The 22,241-nt window shown below is 44.7% G+C and overlaps 1 protein-coding gene across 1 annotated transcript in view; it reads right to left on the minus strand.

Annotated features, from left to right (window-relative positions):
- Positions 1 to 13,192: 13,192 nt before the first annotated feature.
- Positions 13,193 to 22,241, minus strand: part of CNTD1 (cyclin N-terminal domain containing 1) — a 147,497-nt gene continuing 138,448 nt past the window's right edge. The window contains exons 7-8 of the mRNA XM_086924089.1: positions 13,670 to 13,766; positions 13,193 to 13,303 (exon numbers count right to left, since the gene is read on the minus strand). Coding sequence (XP_086780215.1) covers positions 13,193 to 13,303; positions 13,670 to 13,766 — 208 coding nt within the window. The remainder of the gene's footprint in view (positions 13,304 to 13,669; positions 13,767 to 22,241) is intronic.

A 22,241-nucleotide genomic window follows, 5' to 3' on the forward strand; every position in this document is an offset into this window, starting at 1 on the left:
TATTGTCTCTTTGGCTGTTTCCCGACTTGAATGTATGATTTGGAGTTGTTCACTAACAGATCTCTATCTTCCATGAACTTTTTGAATGCGTTAAGTAGTAATTGAAGGCCTTTTTAGGTCTCGCCTGTCGATGCGCATGCGCATCGAGCTTGCGAGACTATGGGGGCTTAACCACTCTTTAACTAACTTGCAAGGAATCGTGGCGATTCCTTGCAGTGCCCGTGACTTTTAAGCTCAATGCGCATGCGCATTGAGCTTAAAAGCGCGTGCACATCAGTTCCCTCATCCACACGTCGCATTTCTTCTCCCCCCTCGTCCCCTCCCCTGCCCGCCGTGTCGCATTTCTCCTCCCTCCTCCCCTTATCTGCCTTCCCTCCGTCTTGTTTGTGTCGCATTTCTCCTCCCCCCTCGCCCCCTCCCCTGCCCGCCGTGTCGCATTTCTCCTCCCCCTCCCCTTCTCTGTCTTCCCTACTTGTACTCGCATCCTGTAGAGAACATACACCTTTGTGCAAACAAAGGTAAGGGTTCATTCAAAGTTCCTACACGTTTCTTTTGCAACATGTTTTGTCCCCAAAAAATCTGATCGTTCATCACGTAACTCATTCAACTATCACAAAGTCCACACCTTCCTAAACATTATCTGTGACTTTGCATCACTCCAAGATGGCTGCTAGGTAACCCAGAACAGATTGCTCTCTTACATCAACTACACCAGCTATAAGCACAGCATTCTCTTGTTGACAGAGCGGTCCATCTTGTATTAGCAGGACGTGGACAATTAAAAAAGTATAGTAAAACGAACTACAAGGTATGCATGTAGTTAATTACCATTCTTCTCCACTCCAAGCACGTAAACACCTGTTAACATTCAACTTTTTGAATTACGACCACCACTGTTGTGCGGCCGTAAGCAATATTTTGCACCGCTTATTACGCTCATTAACACATCACGGTCACACCCCCTTGACGTAATTCATGAAACTCCAAAACGGTCGTCTGATAAGCAGTCCATTCCAGCCTGGTCGCTTCCATTATTTCCCACAATAAGACGCAACCAGCTGCAGTCGGTTGACATAGATTAACCCTCTGTATCTCTGCCTGCAACTCAGGTCCTTTCTCAGTTTCAACGCTTGAGCGCCGTACAAACACATCCACATTTTCTATGCACCCCTTTTCTCCCCACGATACCTCGCACCGGTGCCACCACCCACGTCGCTTCTCGAAAACGTTGCAGGTCCTCGCTGCTGTCAGAGTCCGAGTCCACACGCGGGCCACGCGCAGGAGCTGCCATCTTAGAACTGGCTGCTTACCGTGCCCCGTAGATATAAAAAAGAGGGCTTAGTAGGATTCCCCAACTACATGGTTTGGACCTCTGTATCAATAACCGATCCAAGATGGCCGACGAGGTACTCTACTTAAAGGAAGGTGAATAATTGTTACCGTGCAGTGTTTCTCTGATTTGCAAGGACAGCAACAGACTGCGAATTTTTTATTACTTTTTTTAAATTTTTTTAAACAAAATGAGTTCTGGTGACGCTACGTACGTTTAATTATGATATTCCGAGCGTTAAAACATACACTGCCAAACGCGCCTTCACATCCTCACCCCCTCATCCTCACACACCCTCACTCACCCTCACACCCCTCACAACCCTCTCACCCTCACTCAGCTTCACACCCCCTCACCCTCACACACCCTCACACACCCTCACCCACCCTCACCCTCGCACCCTCTCACCATCACCCCCTCTCCCTCACACACCCTTACCCTCATCCCCTCACCCTCACACACACTCTGTCACCCTCTCACCCTCACCCTCACACCCCCTAACCCTCACCCTCACCCTCACCCTCACCACCTCACACACCCTCACTCACCCTCACACACCCTCAAACACCCTCACTCACCCTCACACACCCACACCCTCACCCTCACACACCCTCACCCTCACTCACCCTCACACCCTCACACACCCACTCACCCTCACACCACTCAGTGCTACAACACATATTGTGTTGCAATAGGTGTCACATTTGCGAAAGATAAAACTATTGGCATTGTAAATAACAAAGCTATTAATTTCGCAATTTTCAAAACAAGCACTTAAATGAAAAATGTGTGCTTTACAATACCAATAGCTCAAACTTTCCTAATGCGAGACCTATTGCATTGCTGTGCTTCTCTCCCCTGCTGCACTCTCCTGCTCTCTAGAGATGTGGCCTAACGACCAGAGCTGCCATCTATGTCACGTAAATACAAAACATGTTGCATTCCAAATGCTATAGGTGTCACATTCGCGAAAGTTATAACTATTGGCGTTGTAAATGACAAAGCTATCAATTTAGATATTTTAAAAACCAACAAATAAATAAAATATTTGTCATTTACAAGACCAATAGCTCCAACTTTTCTAATGCGAGACCTATTGCATTTCCAATGCTTGTTCAGTTTTTGCTAACAACACCGCATCATCTGCGTATAACAGGACAGGGATGCTTCTTTTCCCCACTCTTGGACTGTCTGCTTTCACCTTCTGTAAAACGCTATCCAGCTCATTTATGTAAAAATTAAAAAGGAAAGGAGCTAATATGCAGCCTTGCCGCACCCCCTTCCCTGTTCTAAAATCATCAGTTACTGACAGGTCTTGGCAATACCTTATATTTGCACTTGTATTACTATGGAGGTCGACCAAAAAGTTTATAATACCGTTGTCTACTCCCTTATCCTTCATGGACCCCCACAGCTTCCCCCTGTTCACACAGTCGAAAGCTGAGGATAGGTCCATGAAGGCCAGGTGAACTGTACCCTTTTGTGCAATAGTATATTTACTGAGTATCAAAAAAAGATTTAAACATTGTGTTGTGGTCGAACGGCTGTTACAAAAACCATATTGAGTAATAGACATGATATTGTTGTCCCGTGTCCACTCAGAGAGACGTCGCAGTACAATTCTCCCCACTAATTTCGCCATAGAGTTAATTAGGGAGATAGGCCTGTAATAAAGGGGGCTGTCCCTGTCCCCTTTTTTAAATACAGGCACAATAGTGGAGAGCCCCCAAGATAGCGGGCATCCGACTCTCGCGGCTGCGTTAATAACCGCCACAATAATCGGGGCCCAGAAGCTAGGATCAGATTTGAAGAGATCCGGGGGTATCCCATCAGGGCCTGGCGATTTACCCGCTGTGAGCCCCTCTATTCCCACTAAAACCTCTCCTATACTCACATTAAGGCATGGGCCCCCTTTAGTGCATTCAAAAAGTACAGTATCGACCTCACTACCCCCATACAATTATTTAAAATGTGCAACCCATTCATCTTTTGTTATAACACATTCTAGTCCCTCACCCGAATCTTGCACCAGGAAGGGTTTCTTAAGCGCCTCCCAGAATCTAGCACTATTTTTCAATGTTTGTGGTTCCAGGATCTCCTCCCAAGCCTCGTTCTTCAGTACCTCCTTCCGTGAGGCAATGACTGATTTGTACTCTTTACCTGATCTCTGTACTAATTCCTTGTTTCTTGGTTTTACCGACAAGGCAACTAAGGTCACGAGCTGCTTTAGAGCATTCCTTGTTGAACCAACTCGGACCCTCCCTCCCTCTACTCTTTAAAGGTTCTGTCATTAAGATAGCTATTTTATCTGTTAAGCTCTGAAAATCAGACAGGACCTGAGTAGGATCAGAGTCATCCTGGGTGCATCTAATAATTATGTCACTACAGTTATTTTGAATACTCTGATATATGAGGTCCGGGGTGCACATAGACCATTTTAGGCGGCATCTGCCATCTACTGCTGTTACCCTGCCCTTGGCCAAGTTACGACTTTCATTAGCCACCTAAGGCCCCCTTAGATGTATGGTGAGTGGGTTGTGGTCACTGAGTGCGTTATTACCTATAGAAAATTAACGCACAAAGACCTGCATGGGCATGGTTAACAACATATAGTCGATAATAGTCCCCTTTCCATGCCCTTTGAAAGTTGGGGTGACAAAGCCCTTTGAGGGGTCACACAGAGCCATTGCTAGAGTAAGACCATGGTCATTAAGAAAATTATTGAAACGGGCCCCCTCCATGGTATGTTCCAGATGTAGACCATTTAATCTGGGGCAGTGTAATTCCTGAAGGTGCCTATATAGTCATTTAAAATTTCCAGATTGCCGAGAGCTGTGCCATTGTTAATAGAATTATAAAAATTGATCAGGCCAGCCTTACAATTGCCGGCAGATAAAACTAGACCTTGTATACCAGGGTCGCTTGATGCCCTGCTATCAATTGTACATGTCAATGCTACTGAGATAAACATTACCATACCACCCTTTGGCCTTCCCCGGTTTACTGGTATAGCAGGTACAAAATATGCCTTGTAACCTTCAATATACATTTCACATTTTACTGACCAAGTCTCTTGGAGGCAAATAATCTGAAAGCCCCTAATGTATGATAACCAGCTTTCATCTTGCATTTTGTTTTCTAGGCCCGCCACATTCCAGCATATAACATTGTTTTTAGGTATTGTGGGTGGATTCATCTCTGTCGGCAGTCCTACAGGAGACTGTATGATACTCTGGCCGCCCGACACCCTCAGTCAGTCGCAGGCGTCCAGCCCTGAAAACATTTCAAAGCGGTTGTGTGTGGGAACATTGTACCCTCTCATACTCTGATTGACAGCATTAGAATTTACTGCCGGTGTCTGCCAACCATTCAGCCCATTGGTGTTATTGTTATACATATATGGTACTGCCGAGATTGGGGTCTGAGCATGAGATATGAGCCTATACCTTCGAGGGTCTTTAGGGGAGTTCTGGTCAGGAGCATAGAAGTAGCCCAGAGGACGTACGCAAACACTATTTGCTTTGTATACTAATGAGGATGCACACAGTAAGACTGTCGCGACATGTTGGGGATGCTGGAAGTTGACAACCACACAATCACCCGTGGTCGCCTTCCTCGAAGGGCCTACCCAATTGACCCTTTCAGTGGAAATAATTTGGTCATAGTAATGAGTTGGGTAACCACTGTTTTTATTTAACCACGCCACCGTTTTATTTTTTAGAGAATCATGAGATTCTCCATGTGGTTGGGCTGGTACTTCTACGTAGTGTGGAACATTGGTTAGCACCACCACATATGGCACACAATCAGGAGGGAGATTTACATTCCTAAATTTAGTCCTCTGTGGCTCCGCTACACTAGTACCCAGGGATGCAGGGGTCTGTTGAATTGGCTGGATTACTGGTGCTGTAGGTATAACAGCCCCAGCGCCAACCAAACCTTTAGAATTCGGCTGCTGCCCGCTCTGCCCCCTAACTGCGTTCTCCTTCCCGCCCCTAACAGGAATAATTTTAGGGGCTGTGGCTGCTGGGGCGGGGGTCAGATGTACCGCCACCAGACTGCCCAGCCTTTCTACCTCAGAGGCTACTACATCCAGTCTAGATAATATTGGGCTGATTAGATCTAATATTTTGGCCTCCAGCTTTCCTACTATTGTGTTTATCAATATTTCTAGATTGGAGGCAGATCGGATTAGGCCTCCCTCATTATTGCCCTCTTGTTTGGTATCTTCTATGACAAGATTACTTGCGCTGTTAGCATTAGTGACTTTACTATTATTAAGTGGATTGATATGGGATTTATTTTTTGAAGGTTTCCCTCCGCGCCTCCCTTGAGTCTTTCTACACTTCCTCCCTGGTCTTTGTGTAGAGGGGGCCTCTGCTAACTCTTCCACAACTGAGTCTTCCTCCGATGTGTTGTGCAGGTCCACAGGCTTCTCAGAGTGTACCTGTACCTGTACCGTTATGCTGGATCCCTCTGTACTATGTGGTGCATCTTCTAAAATGCCTTCTGAACCTTCTGTTGTTTCAGTGGGCACATTATCCAGGAGGGGGGGGGGGAAGACTTTTACTGCCTAGGGAGGCCCTACGTTCGTTATTTATTTGAGTAACTTTTTTTACCAGGAAATTATCCATGGTAGGCATGCCAGCTGTTGGTGGATTCGAAATTATTTTGGGCATTTTAGCTGTTACGATATGCCCCCAGCCCCCAATAGGCAGTTAGAGACTTGGGTTACCTCAGTCTAATGCAACCTTATAGTTTTTTGAGTGAATTTTAAAGGTTTTTTAAATGCTAATTCCTAACTATATAAGGCCTGAAACCTATGTTTTTTTTCAGTGAATTTGCAAGGTTTTTTAAATGCGAATTCCTAACTATATAAGGCCTGAAACCTACGTTTTTTTCAGTGAATTTCAAAGTTTTTTTTAATGCTAATTCCTAACTATATAAGACCTGAAAGTATGCGCCAGGGGACTGCATTGCAGAGAGGTGTAATGAAGCCACGCCCCTTTTTACACCTCTCTGCAACGCAGCCCCCGACGTGTTTGCAGAGGGGGAACTAATTCCCCTTGCATACTGGGGGTACCTGGGGGCCCACTAGCCCACCTTGAACCTGCAGTATGCGCCAGGGTGCTGCATTGCAGAGAGGTGTAATGAGGCCACACCCTTTTTTACACCTCTCTGCAACGCAGCCCCCGTACATGTTTGAAGAGGCGGAACTAATTCCCCTTGCATACTGGGGGCCAACTAGCCCACCTGGAACCTCCAGTATGCGCCAGGGGGCTGCAATGCACAGAGGTGTAATGAGGCTATGCCCCTTGTTACACCTCTCTGCAACGCAGCCCCCTGGCGCGTTTGCAGAGGGGGAACTAATTCCCCTTGCATACTGGGGGTCCCTGGGGGCCAGCTAGCCCACCAGGAGCCTCCAGTATGTGCCTGGGGGCTGTGTTGTTTACCCCGGAGGGCGGCGGTCCCCGGGGCAATGTGGGGTGGATTGGGCACCCCCAACACTTCTTTATCACTATGCCCCTGCGATTTGGTCCCCCTGGGGGGTAATTTTTACAAAAACATACTGGGTTTAAAAAAAAAAAAAATTTGGCCTTGGGGGTCCTTGTGGGACCACCTTAGCAGGCCTAGGTGGTCAGGGTGTTTCTACTCTGCCCCCTTTTTGTGTTCTACACATTTATTTTTCTGCTTTCTTGTGCCTCAGTCTAATGAGCACGAGATGGCTGCCAACACTTCCTGGTTTAGAGTGTTGACAGCCAATAAGCATGCAGCTTTCTCGCAAAGGTACGCGCACCGTCCGCGTACGTACGCGGACCCGTGCTCGCACGGTACGCACACCCCGCGATTTTTCGAAATAACATTTTTTTTTTTCCTTGGGGGGTCTTTGTGGGACCCCCTTAGCAGGTCTAAGGGGTCAGGGTGCTTCTAACCTGCCCCCTTTTTGAGTTCTACACGTTTGTTTTTCTGCTTTCTTGTGCCTCAGTCTACCGAGGCACAAGATGGCTGCCAACAATTTCTGTTTTGAGTGTTGACAGACATTGGCAGCCAATCAGCATGCAGCTCGCGCACGCGAAGGTCCGCGCACGTCCGCGCACGTATATATAAATATATATATATATATTATAGTTAGCTGGACATTTTACTCATACAAAACCATTGAACTTCCCCCGTTATAGTTAGTTGTACTCACTATAACTCACGCGCCCGCAATCCACTGCTGATGATGTCACATATTACATCATTCATGACATGGTCAGTGACATCACTGATGAGATCACTGATGACATATCAAATGACATCACGGATGACATCTCAAATTACATCACTGATGAGATCACTGATGACATCTCAAATGACATCACTGATGACATCTCAAATTACATCACTGATGACATCTCAAATGACATCACTGATGACATCATCCAGTGAATGTGGTTTGCTTTGATATTTAAATATATATTATAAATACACTACTTTGTATTGAAGAATGAGTGGATATATAAATGTGTGGATGGTGGATTTAGTAACAGTATCATTGATTGTTTCCTTGACTAATTTGTAGAGTCTCACTATATATAACGTGTAGTTACTAAACTGTGTGAAAGTCTTTATTGCTTTGTCTTAATTGCTATGTTAAAGACTATATTTGTTATTGGTTTCTTAACTGAGTATTTGTATGGGTAAATGAATATATATGTGGTTTGGTGGGGGGTGTGTGATTGCCAAAAAATGTGTCAATAGTTCATTCAGTAGGTATATGAGGTTAAGACTACATGTTATAACAGTTGTTTCAGTGAGTGTATATGTTTATGGGTGTGGTGGTGATGAAATATTTCTTTCAACGGTACATCTCCATTAAACTTGAAAAAAAGGCAGTGTATGTGACAGTTATATCTAATTAAGTGTGCCTAAGACTTAGTGATTGTATGAGTCACTATATGGATAACTGTATACTTGTAATAGTGATTTTATAACACACTAAGTGTCAGTTACTATCTATATAAATAGATGAAGTGGTGTTTGTATAAGTGTGTAGGTGAGTAAATGTAAGTATAATCAATTGTTTGCATAAGTCAGAAGGATGTCTTTATAAGTGAATACAATGTGTGCTGGTGTGTAATGTTGAAATAGGCGTATAAGTATATTTGATAGTGTTCTGTTGATTATTCACTGCATATAACACTGAATCTATAGGTAAGTGATTAGATGTGTGTATAGTTCTATGAATAACTGAGTGGGTGTTTAGAAATTTCTATTGGTGTGTCAATGGTTTCAAATATGGCACTTTCTATTTTACAGTGAGTGATGAAAGATTATACTAGTGTGTGATGAGGTGTATTTGATTGTCACATGGATGATGTCATCAGTGATGTCACTGACCATGTCATGAATGATGCACTTTTTGTGACGTTCCGGTGGCGCAGAAGACAGTGATATTTATCAGGCAGGACTAAGCCACTTTTTGTGGCGTAATCCTGCCTGATAAATATCAGTCCCTTTAACGCAGTGTCCTGCGTTAAAGGGGTGTGCAATGGGTGTTGCTGGGGCCGTTCCCAGCAGCATCCATGGACTTGAGTAATTTATAGCATCCTCAAAGTCAGTCTTTCAAAAATTCCAAAGTATAGGACATGATAATCCAAATCCAAATGTTTCTCAAGAAAAGTAATAAACTGTGTCCGTGGGTCATATCTGCCCAAACGCCGATATTCCGAACGATTGAAAATGACTTTCCTTGAGAAAAATTTGGATTTGGATTATCATGTCCTATACTTTAGAATTTTTGAAATACTGACTTTGAGGATCCTATAAATTACTCTAGTCTGCCCAAATTGTGTGGGTAAAATTGATACCTAGTCACTTTGAATAAGAATGTACTTATGTCTCGTCTAACATTTGGAAGAAATATTTAGTTATATGACAACAGGATACCGACATAACTTGAAGGAAATAAGAACGCCCTGAAGAAGTTCTGTTGTACAGAACGAAACGCATCGGCTGGCTGTGGTACATAAACTTAAGGAAAATAAAAGTATTTGAATATACACCAAGATTCAGCGCTTCAATAAGGACTTTAAGTGATATGATTTGATTGAACTTGTTGTGCAAGTGGTGCTGTGCCAAACTTTGGAATATTCTCCACTACTCTCTACTACTCACTCTCTACTACTCCACTACTCTCTAATACTCACTCTCTACTACTTATTCTCTACTACTCTACTACTCTCTCTCTACTACTCACTCCCTACTCTCTCATTCCCTACTCTCTCACTCTCTACTACTCTCTACTAGTCACTCTACTACTCTCTCTCTCTACTACTCACTCTCTGCTACTCTCTACTACTCACTCTCTACTTCTCACACTCTACTACTCTCTACTACTCACTCTCTACTACTCTCTCTACTACTCGCTCTCTACTACTCACTCTACAACTCACTCTCTACTACTCTCTATCTACTACTTTCTCTCTACTACTCTCTACCACTCCCTCTACTACTCACCCTCTACTACTCTCTACTATTCTCTCTCTCAGCTACTCACTCTCTACTACTCACTCTCTACTACTCATTCTCTACTACTCACTCTACTACTCACTCTCTACTGCTCTCTTACTCACTCTACTACTTACTCTCTACTACTCACTCTCTACTACTCACTCTCTACTACTCTCTACTACTCACTCTACTATTCACTCTACTACTCTCTACTACTCACTCTGCTACTCTCTTTACTGCTCTCTACTACTCGCTACTACTCACTCTCTACTTTCTATTACTCACTCTCTACTCTCTACCGCTCTACCTCTCTCTACTTCTCTCTCTACTAGTCTCTACCTCTACCCCTACCTCTCTACTTCTACACCTCTACCTCTACACCTCTACCTCTCTCTACACGAACACAAATACATATATATATGCATATATATGCATATTCATTTATATATGTATGTGTATATATATACATACATATATAATCTGCATATCTATATAAATACAAAAATATAAATGCAGGCATACATATACATATATGCATACATATGCATGTTATTTACATGAAAGTTTAAAAACACTAATAAAAGCAAAGCTAAAAAGCCCCCTCATTACAAACAGAATGGCTTTAACTTAAACGAGGGCGAGATCTATTGCATTTTCAATGCTTGTTTACTTTGGTTCCATCAAGAAGGCATTCAGATGTGTCACACATTTGCCATAAATTCTGAATGTTAGCACTCGAGTTGCTCATTAGATCACTGTAGTAAAGCTACTGCTCACCAAGGAAGTCTGCTGCTGGTATTCAAAGTGCATGTTTCAGTCTGCATGTCAGAGTTTTTTAATGAAATAGAAGAGGATTTGAGAAGTCACTCAAAATGTGCCCTACTTTTTCTTTCTGCAGCACTAATCTTACTTTCTATGGCAAAATATACCCCCTCATTTTGTTCCTTTTTAAAGTAAATGTTTTAAGACTTACCACTTTATTCCAATCAATATGGTTTCAGGTGAGCCATACCTTTGTAATAAGTAGGACTGTTAGCGCTCTAGTTGTTCTTTAGAACACTCTAGGAGGCTGCAGTAGAACACAAAGGAATCAACTGACAGTCTCTGTCCTTGTTGGATGTACATGTTTTACTGAGAAAGTCAGACTTCATTCTCACATGACTGAGAAAGATAATGTGCATTTACAGAAAATATGCTTTCAGTTTAGCTTAAAGATCCCCTTCCAAACCACTGTGGGAAAAGCATGAGATAATAGTTTTCTTTCAAACATGATTCATGATATCGCAGCAGAAGGCTTTTTCACATGGTAAAATCACCTTAGAACACACCACAATTCCTAAAATGAGTATGGTACCATCAACAAATGATTTATAATGTAACTAAAGTCCTAAAACCTTCTATTAACTGCAAAGCATTTTAATGAGGTGCTATCATGTATATCGGTCCCAAGATGGCGTACCCCGTGATTTAAAAAAAAAATATATATTTTTTTTTTGGGCCTGGGGGGTCCTTGTGGGACCCCCTGAGCAGGCCTAGGGGATCAGGGTGCTTCTACCCTGCCACCTTTTTGAGTTCTACACGTTTGTTTTTCTGCTTTCCTGTGCCTTAGTCTACCGAGGTACAAGATGGCTGCCAACAATTTCTGTTTTGGAGTGTTGACAGACATTGGCAGCCAATCAGAATGCAGCTCGTACTCGGGAAGGTACAGAGTACAGTAAGCTTACAGTAAGCTTATAGTAAGCTTATATAGATATATACATTTTTTCAAATTCAATTTTCTCAACATCTACTGGAGGGATTTACACCATTTAAACAAAAGACCATACTGCGTACCAGTCCCTACCATTATGCCAAGTTTGGTGTAATTCCGTTCAGCGGTTCGGCCTGTAGCCGTGTCTAATCGTCCTATGGAAAATAACATGGGGAAAACACGTTTTTGGACCCCCCCTTTTTTCTCAGCCCCCACTTGACGAATCCCCACCAAAACTTTCAGGGAAGGAGCGGAGCGGGCCATCTTCTTTGAGAAATTTGCGGAGATTCATGAACCGGCGCCAAAGTTATTCCCAATAGAATGTTGCGGATTTCCTATAGAAACTAGGTCCTAACTATATATACCTACTGGCTGCCGCCAGTAGGTAATATATAAATATAATGATTTGGAGTTTTTGGAGAAAGGTAGCAGAGTGACCACAGATTTGAATGAATAAAGACCCTCTTTCTTAAGTTGGAAGTATAATAAAAGCCGACTTGGAGTTACATAGCCCTAGAAAGGACTTTCGCATTGGCCCACATATCTTTCTGTGTCACTGAACTATTTGGTAGCTTTTGATATCCTTATAATTAACTAATGAACAGCACATTGTACTTTATCTCATATAATAAAATGTTTACAGAATTTTACGCATAGATGAAGATGCAAATAAATGTACATACAGGGAATCAAAATGGACCGCAAATACACTGCTGGCAGTTATTCCTGGATTCTGCCATGGTTCCCGCCCTCCCGGACCTGAGTTGTACATGACTGTTTTCGATTTTGGCCCCATTTAAAAAAATGCAAACATATATTTTGTAAATCATTTGTTCGCACTTTCCAGGAGCACATCAGTCCTATACGTCGAGAAACAATTACCGTAACTATGAATTGTGTATTATGGTAATGAAATGTAGGAACTATTTGACTTGGCCACGCCCTTATGGTGCCTTTGAGAGGGAATGCGTTTAGATGAACCTGCAATAAAGCCATTTTGCTGCCCAATCTCCATTTGTGCTGCGGTCAGTGTTTAGGATGTTTCCAAATGTGTGTCATGCCCAAATGGAACCTTATTTTGGTATGACTGTAGGTCAAACGTAGTAGAACATTTATTTTTATATTTATTTGTGTTTTATAGAGCGCAAACTTGGCCCGAAGGGTATCCGAGCACTTTACAGAATTCACAAATTGTAAACAAGAGAATTAGTGGCGGGGGTTGTTTATCCTGTTGCAGGTATACTGAAACCAACCCTGCTGCCCCTGTGAACTGTTTTCAATGTTTTTCTATGTCCTTTTTAAAGCCCTCAAAATGCCCTTTAAAAGTATTCCCGACATCCAGGTAGAAAGGTGAGCATCCACAATAGGGTACATAATCGAGTGCCTTCATCCTAAACAGAAAAACAAAATAGCATTGTCAAAGCAAAAACCTTTTAATAACAAATTGTGGGACAAAACAGAAACCCTCCACAATCTGTGTTGGAGACATATGGAACCAACATATGAAAAATTACATAAAACTACTTTGGAAAATCACTTTAGTAACTGTGGGGGGGGGGGAGAACGTTTCAATTTAGAGCGCTGTCTTTGGTGTTCAGTTGTGCTGCTGTATCCAGTCAGTGCTTCACTGGAGTAGTGGCTCCAATACTGTGCCTCAGTATTACAGCAGACAGTTCTCCAATGCTTTCATCGGCAATACCTGTGATGCAGCTTAGCTGCTCCAAAACCTTTCAAAAGACGTGCAAAAAAAGAGGAAAATGTCTGAGTTCTGTGGGCAAGTGTGTGATTGTTTTCCTATTCATTACCAGACTTACTGTATATATCTATATCTGTGCGTGTGTGCATATATATATATATATTATTCATTTAAGGGATTCTGTGAAAAAATATACTTTTAACATAGAGAACGTGCCATTTTGTGGTAACTGTGAGGAGGCTTCTGTTGCTTTTAGGATAGGAGTTGTGTTAGAGGGTTTTCCTTGGAAGTTATTTTGGTATAATAGAAACAAAGAACGGTGTAGATTTTGTGTTAGTTTGTTTCTAAACTAAGAACAATTATCCTCTCTGATTTATGTGCTCAAAAAGTCTATTACCTGATTCCAACATTCATGGTTCAGTATGAAGGCACTAGCAGCAATGATTCCAACTGCCAAAAGCATGAAGTCTTCCTTAACAGATAAAAACTTTTCCCTATCAAACGAAAACACAAATTATGGTAAATGAGTCTACGATAAGGTATTATGTTCCTATTTGTTATTCCTTGGTTCTTTGGACGAAGCCAGTGTTTCTTCACCTTTTTACTTTTCTGGACTACCCTCACCCCCTCCTACTTAATCATTACTGGAATCCAGGGACCCCATGAATTTATTGGAATCCGTTTACCTCCCTCCCACTGAGTCTTTAGTGGAAGCCTGGAACTGTGGCTTTACCAATTAGGATTATTTGAACCTCAAAACAATACTACCAATACAGAAACAAGCTTTCATAAAACAAATACACAAATTATAAAATATTTAATTTAGTTCACAAACAAATAGAAAAAATGTAACTGATAATTTTAATGGGGGGGGGGGGTTGGCCTTTTCTAAATTCAACTGAGACCACCCATCATCCATTCTATATTCTGTTTGACGCATTTGCACTGCTCCCACAAATTTATCTGAGGACGCCAACTTAATTTTCAGCCTCCACTTTCAAACCCCTTCATTTACATTTTTTAAATGTTATATTTTGCTTTTTTATATAAATACACTTTACAAATCTGTTAATATAATGACATTTTAAGTAGTTAGATACCCCTGAATAGGCATTGCAGACCACCAGGGGTCCTTGGACCGCAGTTAAGACCTGCTGAACTATACAACATGGTAGTTTAAAATGTAAAGAAATACCAATTACAAAGAAAACAGTTTATAATTAGGGAATACTTTTTCTGAAGGTTTCTCGAATACCTTTTTAAGTCAAGAATATCTACCACTAATTTTTGTATTATCGGACAATCAAGTCAAGTCAAGTCAGAGATTTATATAGCGCGCTACATACCCAGAGGGTCTCAAGGCGCTTGAGGAAGGGAATTACTTGTCGAATATCCAGGTTTTAAGTTGCTTTCTGAACGCTAGGTGGTTCTGTGTGAGACGTAGGTGAGTGGGGAGTGAGTTCCAGGTTTTAGCCGCGAGGTAGGAGAAGGATCTACCTCCCATGGTGGTTTTGTTGATGCGAGGAATGGTAGCAAGGGCTTGGTTGGCGGATCGTAGCTGGCGAGGGGGGGTGTAGAAGGAAAGTCGTGTGTTGAGGCATTCGGGACCAAGTTCGTAGAGTGCTTTGTGAGCGTGGGTTAGGAGGCGGAAAGTAATCCTCTTATTGACGGGGAGCCAGTGGAGGTTTTTCAGGTGGCTAGAGATATGGTCTTTGCGTGGAATGTCTAGTATGTGTCTGGCTGATGCGTTCTGGATGCGTTGGAGTTTTTTCTGGAGTTTTGCGGTGATACCGGCGTATAGGGTGTTTCCGTAGTCCAGGCGACTTGTAACCAGTGCATGGGTGACTGTCTTTCTGGTTTCGGTGGGGATCCAGCGAAATGTTTTTTTGAGCATGCGGAGGATGTTGAAGCATGAAGATGAGACTGCGTTGACTTGTCTGTTCATCGAGAGAGAGGAGTCCAGGATGACGCCCAGGTTTCGTGCGTGGTCCGTCGGGATGGGTGCTTTTCCAAGGGCCTCTGGCCACCAAGAGTTGTCCCAGGCGGATGGGGAGGTGCCTAAGATAAGGACTTCTGTTTTGTCTGAGTTCAGTTTCAGAAGGCTGTGCTTCATCCACTCTGCTACTTCTTTCATACCTTCATGCAGGTTGGTTTTGGCGGTGTTGGGGTCTTTGGTGAGTGATAGGATCAGTTGGGTGTCATCTGCGTAGGAGATGATGTTGAGGTTGTGTTGGCGTGCGATGGCCGCGAGGGGGCTCATGTATACGTTGAAGAGGGTGGGGCTGAGTGAAGATCCTTGGGGTACGCCGCAGATGACTTCAGTGGCCTCGGACTTGAATGGTGGAAGGCGGACTCTCTGGGTTCTTCCGGTGAGGAATGAGGTAATCCATTCCAGTGCTTTTCCTTGGATCCCGATGTTTTTGAGGCGCTGTAGAAGAGTGCTATGGCAGACTGTGTCGAAGGCTGCGGAGAGGTCGAGGAGGATGAGGGCGACTGTGTCTCCGTTGTCTAGTAGAGTTTGAATGTCGTCTGTTGCTGCGATGAGGGCGGTCTCCGTGCTGTGTTTGGCTCGGAAGCCGGACTGCGAGGAGTCGAGGGATTTGTTGCTTTCGAGGAAGGCAGCGAGTTGGTTATTGACGGCTTTCTCGATGACTTTGGCCGGGAATGGAAGGAGCGAGATGGGGCGGTAGTTTTTGAGTTCGGTGGGGTCCGCTGTGGGCTTTTTCAAAAGGGCGCTGAGTTCGGCGTGTTTCCAGCTTTCCGGGAAGGTGGCGGAGTAGAGGGAGCAGTTGATGACGTCTCGGAGGTGTGGTGCTATGATGGAGTCTGCTTTGTTGAAAATGTGGTGAGGACATGGGTCTGTGGGGGATCCTTAGTGGATGGAGTTCATCAGGCGGATGGTGTCCTCGGTGGAGATTGGGTTCCAGTCGTTAAGGATGTTCGAGGGGGGTGCGGGTACGGCAGAAGATTGGGTGGGATGGTCTCCGGGTTGGAAGTCGAAGCTGTTGTGGATGTCTGCAATTTTGTTGTGGAAGAACGAGGCTAGGGAGTCGCAGAGGGCTTGAGAGGGGGTGATGTCGTTGGAGTTGGCAGAGGGGTTGGTGAATTCTTTGACGATGTTGAATAGTTCCTTGCTGTTGTGGGCGTTGTTGTCTAGTCGTTCTTTGAATGCGGCTTTCTTGGCAGTCCGGATCAGTTGGTGGTGTATGCGGGTGGCGTTTTTGAAGGCGTCCCTGGTGCTGGTGTTAGGGTCTTTTTTCCAGGCCTTCTCGAGGGATCGGCAGAGTTTCTTCGATCTCTTAAGATCATCGTTGAACCAGGAGGCGTTTTTGCTGCCAAGTTTGATTTGACGTTTTTTCGGCGGTGCTAGGATGTCGGCGCTGTTGGATAGCCATTGGGTGAGGTTAAGCGCTGCTTGGTCGGGGTTTGAGGAGTGGACAGGTGGGTTTTGAAGAAGCGATGAGGAGATCTGGTCGATGGTGATTTTGTTCCAGTTTCTTCGAAGAGTAGGTTGAGGTCGGTTGTGAGTGGTAGTTTTATTGTAGAAAAAGTGTACGCAGCTGTGGTCCGTCCACTGGAGGGTAGTGGTGTGACTGAAGGAGACATGTTTGCTGGAGGTGAAGATGGGGTTGAGTGTGTGACCTGCGATGTGGGTGGGCGTAGAGACAAGTTGTTTGAGTCCGAGGTTGGCGAGATTGTCCCGAAGGGAGGTGGTGTTGCTGTCGTTACTCTTTTCCAGGTGAAAGTTGAGGTCTCCCAGTAGGATGTATTCCTCGGAGGGGAGGGCGTGTGGGGTGATGAAGTCAGTGATAACGTCGCTGAATTTTGCACGGGGTCCTGGAGGCCTGTAAGGAGAGTGCCTTTGAGTGTGGTCTTGGGGTCGGTGCGGATCTGGAAGTGAAGGTGTTCTGCGCTAGCGAGGTTGACGTCTGAGCTGGTAGAGATGTGGATGGAGTTCTTATGGACGATAGCGATGCCTCCTCCTGTTTGGTCGGTGCGGTCCTTACGGATGATCTTGTATCCTTCCGGGATGGCAATGGTGATGTCAGGGGCTGATGAGGCGTTCATCCATGTTTCTGTCAGGAAGGCAACGTCTGGAGAGATGGTGTCTAGTAGTTCCAAAGTTCGATGGAGTGTCTGTGGACTGAGCGGGTGTTGAGCAGGATGCATTTTAGGTAGTTGGAGTCTGATGTCTGGTTTGTGTCCGAGGATGAAGAGTTGATCTCGCTGCCGTCGAACTTGCAAGATTTGCAGGAGAAGGGACCATGGGTGTGTCCAGGAGTGGCTTGGATGCAGTGGGGGAGTCGGCCCGGGGTTAAGGGCTAGGAGGGTGGTGGCATCGTAAGTAATGCGGGGGAGGTGGGAGGTACGAGGACCAGGGGGTCTGGCGCTGGGCGCGGTCCAGGCGCGGACGGGCGTAGACGGGCTTACCTTTGGCGCACCTTCGGCGCGAATGGGGCGCGACCGCTGCGCGTTTTCTTCCTGAAAGGTCCATCCCAACCTGAAGTAACTTGAAACTGAGCAGTAGACAGACGTTTGGGACTACAACCCTAGGCTCAGTCGACCTTCCCCAGCTCCTGTTTTCCCTGCCTACCAAAATGGCATGCAACTCAACCTTGAAAATAAGTGATGTTGGGTATGAAGTCTAAAGTAAGGGGTACTATTGAAATAAGAGACTATAACAATTATTTTGTCGAAACCACCCTTTAATACACAGTTATATTTCTTAGCATAATGACATTAATGGAGAAGGAGGAGAGGGCAATCAGATGCTACTTGTGGATCAGCAAGACTGAGCATCCACTCTTGAGATGATGAAAGGTCAAGATTCTACATGATTCAGAGGGAAGAAAAACTTTTGGTCAAAACACAGTGTTACTCTTGAGGAAGGTTCTTCAAAGAGGAGTCAGGAGCCACTCAGGAAGAGGAGAGTATCTTTATATACAGTTTAGAGCCTCACTTAGAGCATCAAGCACATAGTTGTAGTCAAAACTTCCTTGTTCCACCAACTATAACTATCTACAGGCTTCCACTCTACACACGCATCAACATTCTGTTACACCTTTGTTCACACTCAGCATTCCAGACACCAGCTCGGACATACATGGAATGAGGACACACAGGATACTACACCCCTTAATTTTTTACAGGCAACAAATTAAAGAGGACATAGAGCACTGGGACAGTCATTCACAATCATCAATTCCCCAATATACCTAAGTGATAGATTTACTCAACTAAGAAACTGTTAAACTCTCCAACACCCAAAGAGATACAGCAAATATACATCTCTGTAAATCCGTGAAATGGACTGCTTAAAAAAAAAAAACATTGTGCAACAGTCCTAACCCACAAATCTTGCAACTTCTTCAGCTAGAAGGCTCGGCAACTCCAGGATTGCATAAACCAAATTATGCCAAACAGTTGTTATTCATTCACTGAGCTCCCCAAGTCAGCTGCACTCACTGACCCTAGCAGGTGATGCATTTGAGGGTGTGCGTCCCAAAACTACATCCACCTGGTCTTGTGAACTTCCTCCATTTCACAGCAAACCGCCTTGTCTCTCAGGAGTAATTTTAAAACTCCTCCAGTGCTTTCCTGCATTGCCTCTCAGGATCTGTAAACACCTTGCCAGTTTAAGTCTTGAGGAATGTTCTTCAAAAATGAGTTGGGAATCAGTCAGAGGAGTTTATATTTTCTTTATGCATATCAGGGACCCTTAGGTATAGTGTGCGATGCATACCTCTAGTCAGGGCCTTGTCCTCCCATCAACTGTAACTACAGTCTTTCTCTTACTCTTTTCCCTGTGCTCGGGCATACAGGGAATGGGGATAAACAGGATACTAAGCTTTTCCACATAACCAGTGCCTGCTGTATGACATACCTAGATCTGAAATCTATCCAAGCAAACGTCCTTATGAAATCCAAAATATCACATCTTTGGCCAGGATCACACAGATCAGACCTGTTGCACCCATTATCATCATTTAGTGTCTTTTATGTATTTGTTTGTTTGTGGGGAGTCCTGGTTTTCTGCCTCTATTCTCACCCTTATCACCCTTGACACCGCCATGCCACTTTCCTCTTACCCCTACTTTGTGTATCTGTTTGGGCAGAGATTTTCCAACCCTTTTGAACTGATACTTAGAACCTCTTGGCATCCTCCTTAAGAAGGCAGGGATCTACTATCATCAATACACAGTCGACACATGACACACAGCTGTATCTAAAGGTCCCCTCACAAAACTATATCACACATCTCATCACCACCCTAAACTCTGTTCACAACTGGATCACCTCTCATCACCTAAGCTAAACCCTTCTAAAATTTAATTTTTCTTTATCTCCCCTTTGAAACCAACCTTTCCGTTGTAATCCTGGATGGACCCACTCAGCATTCTTAACAGTAAACCCACCATTGTTGACAGTGCCAAATATCAAAAAGTCATCCTAGACAAAAGGCTCAACCTATATTCTCAAATCAGCACCTTGGCCAAATATGCATGCTATTAACTGTGTTTTCTGTGGGGAATCCGCTGTTACATTCCAGAGCAAGATCTAACATCTCGTGTTCATACACTGGGGCTCTCCTGAACGGACTATTTGGGAGAACCGGCCTCGACAACGCAGGCTGAGTTATGCATGCGGTTCTCTGCAAGCAGTACCACGCTTACCTTAACCACGCATATGTCTGAACTACCCATATGTGTGGTTAAGGCAGGGCGTGGTCTTAATGCTGGGATGGGCGGGCACAGGAAGAAGAAAGATCGGGAGAGGACGTGATCAGGTAAGTGAGGCTGGGGCTGGGTTTTAAAGGAGGGGGTCATTATTAAGGGTTGGGGCTAGTTCGTAGGGCTCAGTGAGGGGTCCGGTAGTTTTCAGGGCTCGAGGGTTTGGGTTGTTTTTAGGAATCAGGGGTGATTGGTAGTATTTACCAATCATTGTGATCTTTGCTACACATAACCCTTTACCAGTCATGCCTTTACCACTAAGTTGCATGGTAAAGGCATGTTTGATAAAGGAATGCATCGTTCAGATGCATTCGTTATGTGGACAGCGTTGTAGAGGCATGCGTGACTTTGTCATACAACAGACTATTGTAACTCTCTCTTAACTGCGTCCCCCCAACCTATCTCACTCCCCTAAAATTGACTCTACACTCAGCAGCATGGTTCATCCACAGGCCCAAAAGAAATGACCATCTCACACCTATGCTGATCACTATCCAGTGGTTGCCAATTGAAACCAGAGGTATTTACAAGACTGCCTGCATGACCCACAAAGGTCTGCATGCATCCACTCCCCAGTCTTGGTGGACAAACTCAAGCAACCTGGCAGCTCAAGACCATCACAAAATACCAAAGCAATGCTGCTAGAATTCCTGTTCTTTAAAAGGGAATAAATTATGGCACCATCCTTCTGGAGTAGCGCAGAGAATATAGAACTCATTACCTCCTAATCAACGCACAACCACCTCCCTGGTGACTTTCAGAATGGATCTGCAAACCCTTCTCCTCCAACAATACTTTAGCTAAGCCACTGCAATCAACTCTTGGCAGAGACATTGGTCACTACCTCAAAGACCTCTGCGACTCTTTATCCTCTTTCTTCCACAACAAAATCGCCGACATACATAACAGCTTTGAAAACCAGACCGAACAACAGACCACTCCACCCACCTCCGAACCAAAACAGCACTCTCACAACCTTTACGCCTGGAACCCAATCACTACCGAAGACACCATCCGCCTGATGAACTCCATCCACTCAGGTTCACCAACCGACCCATGTCCCCACCACATTTTCAACAAAGCAGACTCCATCAACGCACCCCATCCCCGCGATGTCATCAACTGCTCCCTCAACTCCGCAACCTTCCCGGAAAGCTGGAAACATGCCGAACTCAGCGCCCTCCTGAAGAAACCCACAGCAGACCCCTCGGAACTTAAGAACTACCGCCCCATCTCACTCCTCCCTTTCCCGGCCAAAGTCATTGAGAAAGCCGTCAATAATCAGCTTGCCGCCTTCCTCGAATCCAAAAAATCGCTCGACCCTTCACAATCCGGCTTCCGAGCCAAACACAGCACCGAAACCGCCCTCATCGCAGCTACAGACGACATCCGAACACTACTGGACAACGGAGAAACAGTTGCCCTCATCTTACTTTACCTCTCCGCAGCCTTCGACACAGTCTATCATAGCATCCTCAGCAACATCGGAATACAAGGAAAAGCTCTGGACTGGATCATCTCGTTCCTCGCCGGAAGAACCCAGAGAGTCCGCCTCCCCCCATTCAAATCAGAGGCCACCAAAGTCATCTGCGGCGTACCACAAGGATCATCGCTCAATCCCACCCTCTTCAACGTTTACATGAGTCCCCTCGCATCCATCGCGCGACAACACAACCTCAACATCATCTCCTACGCAGACGACACCCAGCTGATCCTCTCCCTCACCAAAGACCCAAACACCGCCAAAACCAATCTACACGAAGGAATGAAAGAAGTAGCCGATTGGATGAAGAACAGCCGCTTAAAACTAAACTCGGACAAAACGGAAGTCCTCATCTTAGGATCATCCCCCTCTGCCTGGGACGACTCATGGTGGCCACCGGCCCTGGGTACAGCACCCATACCTACAGATAACGCACGTAAACTGGGCTTCATCCTAGACTCCTCCCTCTCGATGACCAGACAAGTCAACGCTGTCTCATCTTCATGCTTCAACATCCTACGCATGCTCAAAAAAATATTCAGTTGGATCCCCACCGAAACAAGAAAGACAGTCACCCACGCACTGGTGACTAGTCGACTGGATTATGGAAATACCCTTTACGCCGGAACCACAGCCAAACTACAGAAAAAAACTCCAACGCATCCAAAACGCCTCAGCCAGACTCATACTGGACATCCCCCGTCATACTCACATTTCCGGTCACCTGAAAGACCTCCAATGGCTCCCCGTAAACA

The sequence above is a fragment of the Lissotriton vulgaris genome, chromosome 5, assembly GCF_964263255.1.
Source record: "Lissotriton vulgaris chromosome 5, aLisVul1.2, whole genome shotgun sequence".
NCBI classification, from domain to species: domain Eukaryota; kingdom Metazoa; phylum Chordata; class Amphibia; order Caudata; family Salamandridae; genus Lissotriton; species Lissotriton vulgaris.